This window comes from Carica papaya, chromosome 1 (assembly GCF_054855325.1).
Source record: "Carica papaya isolate Zhongbai chromosome 1, ASM5485532v1, whole genome shotgun sequence".
Taxonomy (NCBI): domain Eukaryota; kingdom Viridiplantae; phylum Streptophyta; class Magnoliopsida; order Brassicales; family Caricaceae; genus Carica; species Carica papaya.
Genome location: NC_142309.1, coordinates 15,438,579 through 15,450,710, shown reverse-complemented (window position 1 = coordinate 15,450,710; position 12,132 = coordinate 15,438,579). Strand labels below are relative to the sequence as shown.

The following is a 12,132-nucleotide window of genomic DNA, read 5'->3' as shown; positions in this document are numbered from 1 at the left end:
ACCTTCACTCAATAAATATTCATTGAATGAAATTTTTTTGTAATTTAAAAATTAAACATTTAATAAATACAATTCATATTTATTAATCTGCATATATGTATATTATATAATCTTGTTCGATCACTAAATATGCATCAAGATCCTTTTTGATCCCGTAAAAATAATGAAAATTTACTTGATCACGAATTACATTATCTTAATGCAATTGGTGCATTAGTGTATTTTGTTAATAATGTTTAGCCTAATATAATATTTTCTACAAATTTAATAGCAATATATAATTCTTTCTCCACAACAAGACATTATAATAGGATAAACATGTATTTATATATCTTGAATTAATAGTATAAATGTTTATTTTATTAAAAAAAAATCAAAACAAACTAATTGGTTGTTCAAATGCAAGATATTTCTCTCATATAAATTTAGTTCTCAAGCGAGCTATCCATTCACATATACAATATCATAATAGTCTACAAGATAAACAATAGCCGCAACTTCGTCATATCATGAAAAATGCGTACTACATACGACATGGTTGAGATCAATTATTCAATATATTTAATATGCATGTGAATTATCTTATAAAAGGAATGTGTCAACAACATTTTACAAACGTATACATAAATAGTTCAATAAAGAAAATGACACATTAAATAGGACAAAATAGAATACATTTTACTATATTTTTTTCACGCATGATGTTCAAAAGAACAATGACATTTAAACAAATTCATATAAACGACAACTTTATAGATTTATTTATTAAATCATATTACCTATTACTATAATTAAAAAATTAGAATACAATATATCAACTAAGAAAGATAAAGTGGCATTTTATCAAGTAAAATTATTGCATGGTGTACTCTTTTTTCTTTTAGCAAAATTTTTGACATTTTTCTTTTTTTTTTGGTGTTTCAAAATGGACATCTAATCTAAAATATTATGACCTTTTCAAATTCCGCGAATTGCGGATGTCCATAACTTCTCTTCTATATTCTCTTTAATTTTAATTCAATTTATGATCTCATGCAACTAGAGATTTGTTAAAAGTTCCTTGAAATGATATTTTTTATTAACAATATTATGTTCTCCTCTTGTTAAATTTGAGTTTTCTATTATATAATTACCATATTTTAGTTAAGATTTGCAACAAATTTGTATTTATTAAATTTAAGGATGAAGAAAATTAAATAAATCAAATTGACAAAACCAAAAACTAAAATATTACGGATTCCTACATTAAGAGAGTTACTCTTAAAAAACTTATATTACCAATCACAAATATTAAAACAGTGGTAAAAACTGCTTAGATAACAAATAAAACAGTCACAATCACTCTGATACACTTAAAAGAAAGAGACAAAAATCAAAATGCGAAGAAGAAGCAATGCTAAAATGCGAAGAGCAATGCATCATGTAAAAACATAAATTAAAAAAGTCTCTTTACACGCACTGTAAATTTAAAATTAAAAAAATATATAACTTGTTGCTCTCAAGAAATAATAGGTTCATTATTCTACCCAAATTGCAATAAAGTTCTTCAATTTGCTCCATTTAAAAGTTCAAAATATTTTCTCACATTTTTTTTGGATAAAATAGAAACAAAAAAAAGGGTTCAGTAAACCTTTTCTTAAAAATTTATGAATTAAAAGAGTGTAACTTTAAACTACGGAAAAACCTTACAAATTTCATAAAGCTATATAAGCTTATGAATTGCTGTATCATTTAAATCTAAGCTGAACACCATTTAAATTTATATGATTACTACACACTCAATCAACTTCAAGTTCAGCACCAAACTGTTCCAACCGCTTTGCATCTTCATCTAGATCCCGCACCAAAGCATGGTTCACCAATCCATCATCCTCAACAGCCTGTATCAGCCTCTTTGAATACCTACATTTAAACAAGGTTTACAACCCAAAATGTTACTAATCAAGCCACATATACTGCACTCTGTTTGGATACTAGTTAATTCACAGAAAAAGAAAACCAAATTTAAGTTTTAATCTACATTTGATATTTAAATATTGAACAAATACATTTAGGATTCTACGAAATACAATGGAATGAATGAAATATTGAAATGACTTTTACACTCTTGTTTCAAATGTAATGACTTAATTCACGAAAGTATTTCCACATTTCCTTGTTTACTTCAAAATAAAATTCATATGTAAATGAACTTGCTGGTTCAATCCATTTTTAAAAAGAAAATGAAACTTGTTCATTAATTTCAAAGAAAGACCAATTTCATATTGAAGTACACTTCAGTGGCTTTAAAGTTGCGGCATGAACTTTAGTCTTCAGTTGCTAGAATATATTCTCCTCTTCTTTCTTTTCTCAGATTTTGTTTCAATTGGTCTCGAAATATTTCCAGAAAATCCTCCCACCCTCAGCCATTTGACAAACATGTTAATATTATTTCTTCAAGTAAATATCACATACTTCCCAAGGATTCAAATAAATTACCAGCGTCCATTCATCTCATTTATGCACTCTTGAGCATCATTCCGATCTTTAAATTTCACTAGAACAACACCATGGGGATGATTCTCACAAACCTGCAATATCGGAAAACACCAAAAAAAAAACAGGTATTGCATGGATCAGGCTGCCTTAAAACTCAGGAATAATAACTGTTTACAGTGCAATTATGCATGTTAGAGACAAAGGAAAATAAACAAAGAAAACAAAACAAAAAGCCAAACCAGCAGTCAAAATGCAAAAAGCGAAGCTACAAGTTTAGAGAAAGACCAAATAAATATCTCAACTCACTGCCAGCAACTAAATCATCAAATTTCCAGTGAACAGTAAATATATATAACACCTAAAGTTCTGCATTTAACTCATTAAAAAGAGCTTCAGTACTAAAAGTTGTTAGCTATCCAATTAATTTTTTTTTTTAAATAACCTGTATAAACTAAATCTATGGCACCAAGGGAGTACAACCCATTTACAAAAAATATTTACAGTTAAATAAGACCATCAATAACATGCCTAAGATCATCCACCCTATATATGTCATGGCCAAAAAATAAACAATCAAAATAACATATTATCTCTAATATTCGACATAACATACTATCTATTATTGTAATGTATAAAGTTTTAATGTATAAAGATAAAGATACAAGTTTAATATCTTAATATAGAGCAAGATACAATATCTATCTTTATCCTCATAGATTATGTATCTTTATTTTGATAGATGTTGATATCAATTAAATATTATATGTAGTGTACATAGTATCTCAATTTCATTTCTTTGCTTGATCTATTTGATTTGCTTGGGGTTGATTCCAATCAATCTGAAATAATCGAAAGGCAAGTCGTACTCTTATGATTTTCTAATTCCTAAATTTTGGATTCTTTTCAATATGAATCCTGGCATCCATCAAAAGAATCAAATCAATGGCAAAGATATGGCATATTTTGATAAAAAAGAAAATGACTTGATTTTCTTTTTTAATTTAATTCAATAATTAAAATGATTTAAATAGTAATTCATTGTTCAACTCTTTGACAACACGAAAAAACCATTGTTCAACTCTTTGACAACATGAAAAAACCAAAAGCTCTGCCCCTCCCTCTCTATCTATCCAAGAGATGGAAGGGCGGAGGCCTTTGGTGTCCCCTCCAGTCAAGAATTGGAGCCTCACAATCACTAGCCAATATGCTTTTCTCGCATGCCTTTCTTCGTTCATGGTTCGATATTCTGGTGTTCCTACACTGAGTCCGCCATCACCCAACTAATCCCAAGAAAACCATACACCATTGACCATAGGTTATATGCGACAAAGCACCAAAAAAGAAGTTGATTGCGAGATTCAACTACTTCGTTACACAAGTAACATCCATTCAACATTATTCTACCCCTTCTCATCAGGTTGTCAAATGGTCAAAATGCATTGCCTATCTACCTCCCAAGCAAGGAATGCAGTTCTTGGAGAAGCCTGTACCTTCCAAATGGCAGGGAAACAATCCACCTTGTGACACCCACTCCTATCAAATAGTCATAGAAAGATTTAACAGTGAATTCTCCATTTTTCTTCAGTTTCCACAAAAGTTGGTCTCTATCCGAATATACCTGTACATCAGACAGTAAATGAAGTAAAACTTCATACTCATCAACCCCCAAATCATTGAGGTTCCTAATCACCTCAACATTCCAACGCCCTCCATTCCCCTTACTTACCATAAGTGGCCTCAACAGAGATATTCTTCCCCTGTGGTGTGGCAAAAATTTATGGAAACTGATCCTTGAAACTCCCCCGCCCCTCCCCCCAACCCAATCATCCAACCAAAATGGAATTTTATCCTTCCTTCCTACCTAACTTCCACTTGACATACTTCGGGAATTTTTTGCTTCCCAACCTTATTTTCCTCCAGAAACCCGATCCATGTGTTCTACCAATTACACCTCAGTATCCACCACCCTCCAGCTTCCCTCAACAGGCTTCCACAACCCTCTTCCACATTCTCTCCTCTTCCTTCATATACCTTCAAATCCATTTTCCTTGTATCATCACCACTAGAGCACTAAGCCCTAAACCCCCCTTGCCCCATAGACTTCTTTACCTCTTCCCAATTCATCAGGTGGTATCTCTTTCTTCCGTCATCCCTCCAAAGGAAGTTACATTGAATTCTTTCCAACTTCTTAGCTATCTTTGCAGAAATTGTAATAATAGACAGATAATATATAGGAAGATTGGAAAGTGTACCTTTTATGAGTGCAAACCTTCCTCCCTTTGATAAGAAATTTCTCTTCCAACTAACTAATCTCTTCTCAAACATCTCTATCACTGGATCCCAAGTCCCAATCTCCTTCTACTTGGATCCAAAGGAGAGTCCCAAATATTTGATAGGGAGCTTTGTCATCTTACCCCCTAAAAGTCCTGCAAGAGTGTCATCCCCTCGATCACCAATGCTCATCATTTCCTATTTGTTCAAGTTAATATCTAAATTCGATACAGCTTGAAAACAAAGGAGTACACACCTCATACTTAGGATCATCCTCTCCTCCGATTGACAGAAAAACAAAGTGTCATATGCGAAGAACAAATGAGACACTTCAACTTGTTGATTTCTTCTCCCCACCCAAATCCCCCGAAGCAAGTCCAGCTCTTTCGCTTTCTCCAACGGCCTGTTTAAGGCTTCCATTAAAATAATGAATAGCAATAGAGTGAGTGACTTAAACCTCTTGTCGCCTTAAAAAAGGAAGATGGGCCTCCATTTATCTCACCGCGAAGGAAGAAGTGGATATACACCACCGCGTCCACCTCCTCCACTTCCTCCCAAACCCTAATCTCCCTATTATGGAATCCACAAAGTCCCAGCTTACATGACCATAAGCTTTCTCCATATCCAGCTTGCACATGATCCCCTCATTCTTATTACCTACAAGATCATCCACCACTTCATTAACCACAATCACCGCATCCATGATCTCCCTCCCTTCCACAAAAGCATGCTCATTCTCTCCTATCACCAACCCAAACACATTGGACAGCCTCTTCGGTAAAACTTTAGAAATAAGCTTGTAAACGCATCCCATCAACCTTATAAGTCTAAAATCTTTTACGTTTTTTTACCCCTTCTCTCTTCACAATAAACATTAAAAAGATAAGAGTTCAAGGACTTCACAAAGGACCCCGAGTTGTGAAATTCATTGAACACATCAATCAGGTCGTCCTTGATCACGTGTCAAAACTCCTATAGGAATCTCATATTGAAGTCATCTGGTCCAGGAGCTTTCTCACCATTACAATCATTGAGCCCTTGTTTAATTTATCAATATCACCCAGTTCCTTGAACTGCAAAATGTCCAATATCAGCCTTCTCCCAAACTCTTCTCGATACGAATTGGAGGAGAAATCATGCTCCTACGCTCTTCACTTTCATCCACTTATTATCAAGCCTAAAGGGTATTGGATCCCATTCTATGTCTTCTAAAGTAATGCAAATTGGGAAATAATCATATATGGGTCTTTGCATTACCTTTGTGACAATCCTGAGAGCTGGATCAAGCAATCTGCATATACAAAAAAGGTCAATTCTAGAAAACGAAAGATTACTTCTTTCAAAAGTGCAAGTTCATTTGCCTCCTATCAAAGGCAAGTCAACCAATTCCATCATTTCCAAGGTTCCTTTGAATTCTCAGCACATGACATAGAGAATTGGTCCCCCGAGTTCCCCGACCTTTCGCTCCTCCTCAACACCATATTAAAATTCCCTCCCACAACTCATTTCCTGCCCCATTTCTTCTTGCTCTCTTCCAATTCCCTCCACAACATTGCCCTCTCAGGTTTAGTATCCCTACAATACACTCCTATAAACACTCACACCCCTCCCCCCCCCCCCCCCCCCCAACAATTCTCAAAAACACATGATGCAGTTGTTTCCTCCATCATCACCTCCTTGCACACTATCTCCTCCCTCCAGATAATCATTATACCTCCCGCTGTCCCCTTCGTCGGTAACACATGCCCTTCCAAATCCTTCACCCTCCAAAGGCTTTTGGCTTCTTTTTCAGACATTGTCTCCATTTTAGTTTCCTGGAGACAAATTATGCTCGGCTTCAATCTATTTAAACAACCTCTAACAATATCCATTCTCTTCCTATCATTCAACCCTTGAACATTCCACAAAATTATTTTACCTATCATTCTTATTTTTCCAACTTTCCCCCTCCTTCCTATTGACTTTCCTCTTGTAATCTTAGTTGATTGTGGATTGCAATCTTTTTAATTCCTTGGTCCTTCCTTATCCCTGTTTTTCTGCTCCCCCATAACCGAATCTGTCCCCTTTTTCTTCTCCCTTGTCTTTTCATTCTCTTCAAAAATATCCATCATCTGATCTTCAATTCCTCCTTCGAAAGTAACCTCTAACATTTTACTTATTTTCTGGATATTTTGCAGCACCTGGACCAATTTATTGTTCTCCCCTTCACTCTTCATATATCATCTTGCTCCCTTCCTTCTCCGGCACAATCCCCTGCTTCAATCTCACCCACATCAACGATGGCATTCTCTGTTGCCACTAAAACCAGTGCCAGTTCATTGTTCTTCGTTCCCCTCCTCCTCAACACTTGTTATACTTCTCATTCTATCCTCTTCCCCACTATCTCCCCCATCCCTCCTCCCCCTGCACTCAAGCATTTTCATCTTCTTCGCGTTCCTCATATTCCCTCTCAAAATTTCTGGTGTTAACCCTTTCCTCAATTTCGACAATCTTCTGCCCCTCTGCTTCCTCTTGAACACCGTCTTCTTTGTCTCTCTCCTCTTAGCTCGATGAATCACTGAGTCACGATTTTTCTTCTCCAGGCTCATTTCGCTTTAGGCCCACATATTCACTTCATTACTTTGCTTAGTCCAGCCCGTTCAATCCACTTTGCCTTCTCCTCCCACGTTTTTCTCGGCCCACTTCCTTCTAACGACCTTGAAGAATAAAAGCCCGGCCTTGTTCTATTTGTATTACCAAAACGACGCCAGCCTTGTGCGTTTTTGTAAACAATAATTTGGCGGCCAGTTTGCTCCTTCTTCTTTTCAAATTTGACTCGCCACACTTCCCTCCCATATCTCTTCTGCCCTACCCGCTTCAGTTCCTCTCTCTTGGACTTGACCGCCGTCGTGTGCAATCTTCCTCCTACCACCTTCATTGAAATTTGGAACTTCGCTTTACAACGTGAGCATTGAAGTAGATCCTTCCATCAATAGATGTCCATCACCTCTTCCTTCTTTTCATTTCCCCTTTCCACATTCTTCTTCCCTCTGTTATCCGGATTGGATATTTCTCAGTCCGTTAGCTCAATTACAAACCTCATTACTTGCCACCAATCCCCCTCTGGTCCATATGGAATGAAAATGTGTTTGACAGCCTTCCCTTTCTCCTCGGTTAGTACCAAATACCTCTCACTCCTGTTTTAGCCAAGTACAAACCGAAGGCTGTGTAGCCTTCCAACCTTGTTCTTTCCCCAAGTTTTTCCTTCCTTTCTCTAGTAGAAGTCCTCTAGGACATCCAACACCCACACAACCTCCTCTTCCTCCAGCGAGATTGTTACTTGAAAACCCTTTCCATTTTCGTTGATTCTCAAACCCTTCATCCTCCTTCATTCACATGCCAAATCAAAAGATTTTTTCTCAATCATCACAAATTTCCTCCTTTCCTACACCATTTTTATGCTCTTACTCATCGGTCCGAGCGGCTGACTATTCCTCTCTCACCTACTTTGTTCCCCTTCCTCCCCCCTTCTCCCTTCACCTTCCAAAACCCTAATCTGCTAGCTCACACACCCTTTCTCTCTCTCCGATTTTGATAGTGCTTTTATGCCTATATAAGATTTCTATTCCTATTTAGATTATTATGATTGTTGAGATTTAAGATCTCTACTATGGAATCTTTTTTAATTTTTTTTTCCTTGGTATTCAAGCTTCCTACATGAACAGTGTTAACGCAATTGGAGCATTTTCCTTACTAGATCCTGACACAATGTCCAATTAGTTTAACAGGTAGATGCACTACCTTGACAGAGTCGATGGGACCATGCTTTAAGCATTCCTCTTTAACATCCTCCTCCAGTTCTGAAGGTAAATTTTCATCTGCCTGTAACATAAGGAAAAAATTAATACAAAGCAGTAAATGACTGCAAGAAATACCTGTGTTCAGTACAATATTACTATATCCTTTCGCATGAAGCACTGTGAGAGAATTTAAACCAACTAACAATTTTAGGAGACGAGACTATTTTGTGCCCTAGCGCTTCCTCTGCAAAGATGATAAGTTATCAACTATGTCATGATTTTGCAGTGCATCTGAACTAGACAATAATGGAAGTCAGCAAAATTTTGTTTGCTTTCAGTAGGTCCTTTCTTCAGAGCTCAGTATGTCAATTTGCACATCTCAATAGAGAAGAACTATCATCGAACTTAATTCCTTTGTTTTTATGTACATTTGTTCATTTGGACTGAAATGAACTGGAATAAACTTGGGGGGTTCGGAAGAAAAAGTCTATTTTCTAGATTACGGATACATGAGCACATTAATTGCATTTTGCTTCTATGGCCACATTGTTTTTGCTTTGTACATCAGGCATTCCCGCATAAGATTCAATATCCAGCAGGAGTGAATAAAAGCTATGAGCATACCCTCATTTCAGCAGGCGTGAACATATTACGAAGAACAACAGTAGCTGGAACCAAAACTTTGGAATCATCACGGCCACCTGTACCAGATTGTGGAAGTGTAATTCAGAGAAAAAATGCAAACAACAAACTGTATGATTTTTTTTTTGAAATAAAATGAAAGTATTATTATACACAGAGTACCAAGGGGGTACCACCCATATACAAAATAATTACAAGCCAATCAAGTGGTCCATGACTACACCAAAGTAACCTCAATCTTTAATGTCATAACCCTGTAAAATAGTGTGAAAAGTATAAATTCATTTATCTCTAATTTTTGTAAAGTTAGTCTCTATACCCTCAAATGTTCTCTCATTCATTTTCGTCCACACCACCCCGAAAAAAAGTAAGTGGAATAAAAAATAAATGACTTCTCTTTTTACAAAAACCCGCCCATGCCTGCAGCTCACAACTCATACTACCAGCCATAACCAAATTTAACCCTAACAGCCCAAGAACAGAGGTCCACATACTGTATGTCACAAGGCAAGATAATAATAAATGGTTGCAGGTTTTCTCATCAGTATAGCATAAATAACATCTATTAACCAAACAGTTACCCTTCCTTTCTAGCATGTCAATAGTCAAAATGCATTCATTGGCCGCTTCCCAAGAGAAAAAAAAGTCATTCTAGAAGGGTATCCTAGTAGGACACTTCGCGATTCACAGGTCACTACCGGAGGTGATTTAGTCAGTATTCACATGGCTGATTGTTTTCATTAGTTTTGATATGATAAAATAAACTAGAAAAAACCAATCATAAGATGCAGTCTTTCACACTGTCGAGACATATAGTACTGCTGTATTGGTAATTTCTATCCCAAAATTGCAATCAGAAATGCACACTTCATCATTTTCAACGAGAGAAAACTGAAAGAGGTTGCATGAACTCACTTGGACCCCACTCACCCAAACTCACCCAAGTCATAGCCCAAACTCAGGTCCATTTGAAAATTTAGAAAAACAGAAAAAAATTGAACTAACCATTAAAACTGACCAAAACTGAAAAACCGAAAAAATTATTAATATATATAAGAATTATGAAATACACAGTACATATTTCTCCTTTTTTCTAGAAAAATTAAATTCAAATATAAGATATATATAACTATTAACATACAACATGATTATGATATTTAAAAAAAATAATTCATTCGGTCTAGTTCCTTAATTTTGGAACCAAAACAGAACCAAAAAAAACTAAACCACAACTGACCCAAACCCTAATAAACCCAACCACCGGTTAAAGCAAACCGATTTAATAAATTGGTTCGAGTCTAGTCGTTTTGTCTCCTTTACACCTAACAATAGACACTCCTCGCCATAGGGGATGCTTCAACATAAGAATTAAGAATCAAAAGAAAAATTGTCCCAAAAGTGTAATCTAAATGGTAATGGAAACACAATTCCTACTTTATTTTTTGAGAAGAAAGAGGCAAAAATCATATTAAAAAAGAAAGGGTTGCCACCTCATTACCAAAGAAACTTTACAAATTGTGATGGGGAAAAAACCATCTATGAGGTTCCCTAAGTTCTCTTCATTATTAAGAGGTTGATCATTGAAAACAATAACTCAAGCTTTGGAACCATTGATCTAAAGCTAGCAGAATGTAAGGAACCAAGAGTAGTTTGTCTTTTCATTATAACAAAATTAGGGTTAGGATTAAAAAAACAGAAAAATGGAGGAAAAAGATCCTGGCCATTCATTCCTCAGCTTGGATACGAGGTCGGTGATCGTGGAGGAGATATTTAAAACCTTGAACCGTTCTGAATTGCCGACCCTTCATCTTTTCCTCTCCATGCAGCGAACCCGACAGACACATCCCTTCTGACAATTGGCTTCTACAGTGTTCAATGGTAACGTTTGGCGGTTTGAATGAAATATTCATGCATCCTTTTTTGTATTTAAGTTCTCCATTCATAAGCTTGAATCATCAATGGAATAAATTATTTGAATTTATTTGCATAATCTCCCTCAAGTTTTCTGTCTCCTTCTCTCTCAGACCCCTCTATTCTCTCCTCTTTCAGTCTCCTTCGCTCCCCAAACTCTCCGTTTCTCCTCCAATCTGCTCCTCTATTTCTCTTAAATCCGAAAAACACACCTCAAAATCCGAACTATAGGTTCGTGATAAAGTCATATCAAGGCCGCGTACCAGATCCAAGTGGGGGACAGTGATGGTGAACTCCGCAAAAACAGTGGCCGCCGACCGCACAACGGAGCTCTTCAACCGGATAGAGCAACAACTTGATTTGATGATCAAGATGCTAGGCATCCAAGTTCCCTTATTGGAGGGCGCGAAACCAACAGCCATTGCTGCAGCTGTGAGCATATGGGAGAGAAGTATTTTTCCTTCCCCTCTGTAGCGTGTAGAAAATGAAAAAAGAAGAGTTGAACCGGCCGCGAAGGTGAACAACCCTAAAACCGATCCAATGACTGAATTGCTTGACAAAACCAGAGATGAACCGACTGTAAAAGTGGAAAACCCTAGAACTAGTTCAATGACTAAACCGATTAAAATAAATAAATAAATTCGTCCGATTCGAACAGGTCTTGTTCATTGAGCTGAACCGATCAGACCCCCACTAAACTGAACCAAACCACTCAGCCTCTCTAATCACCCACATTCCCTTGTCCTCTCTTGATGTCTTACTGAATGAAAATGAAATGGAAGAAGTAGAAGAAGAGGAAACGGAAGAAGAAAAGGTGAAAGAAGAAAAAAAAGAAGACACGGAAGGAACCAAGGGTATTATAAGGAACCAAGGGTAGTTTTGTCTTTTCATTATAACAAAATTAGGGTTAAGGTTGGAAAAACATAAAAAATGGAGGGAAAAGATCCTGGCTATTCATTCCTCAGCTTGGACACGTGGATGGTGATCGTGGAGGGGGTATTTAAAACCTCGAACCGTTTTGAATTGCCAACCCTTCATTTTTTCTTCTCCA

The 12,132-nt window shown here is 36.4% G+C and overlaps 1 protein-coding gene across 5 annotated transcripts in view; it reads right to left on the bottom strand.

Annotated features, from left to right (window-relative positions):
* Positions 1-1,531: 1,531 nt before the first annotated feature.
* Positions 1,532-12,132, bottom strand: part of ELF9 (RNA binding (RRM/RBD/RNP motifs) family protein) — a 45,379-nt gene continuing 34,778 nt past the window's right edge. For 3 of the 5 annotated variants that reach the window (XM_088220415.1, XM_088220418.1, XM_088220424.1), the window contains 4 exons: positions 9,153-9,229; positions 8,530-8,610; positions 2,479-2,570; positions 1,532-1,902 (listed from right to left, as the gene is read on the bottom strand). In XM_088220415.1, the coding sequence (XP_088076541.1) occupies positions 1,779-1,902; positions 2,479-2,570; positions 8,530-8,610; positions 9,153-9,229 (374 nt within the window). In that variant the 3' untranslated portion in view covers positions 1,532-1,778. Of the gene's footprint in view, positions 1,903-2,478; positions 2,571-8,529; positions 8,611-9,152; positions 9,230-12,132 lie in introns of those variants that run through there. The other 2 variants (XM_088220421.1, XM_088220433.1) reach the window with 2 other exon arrangements.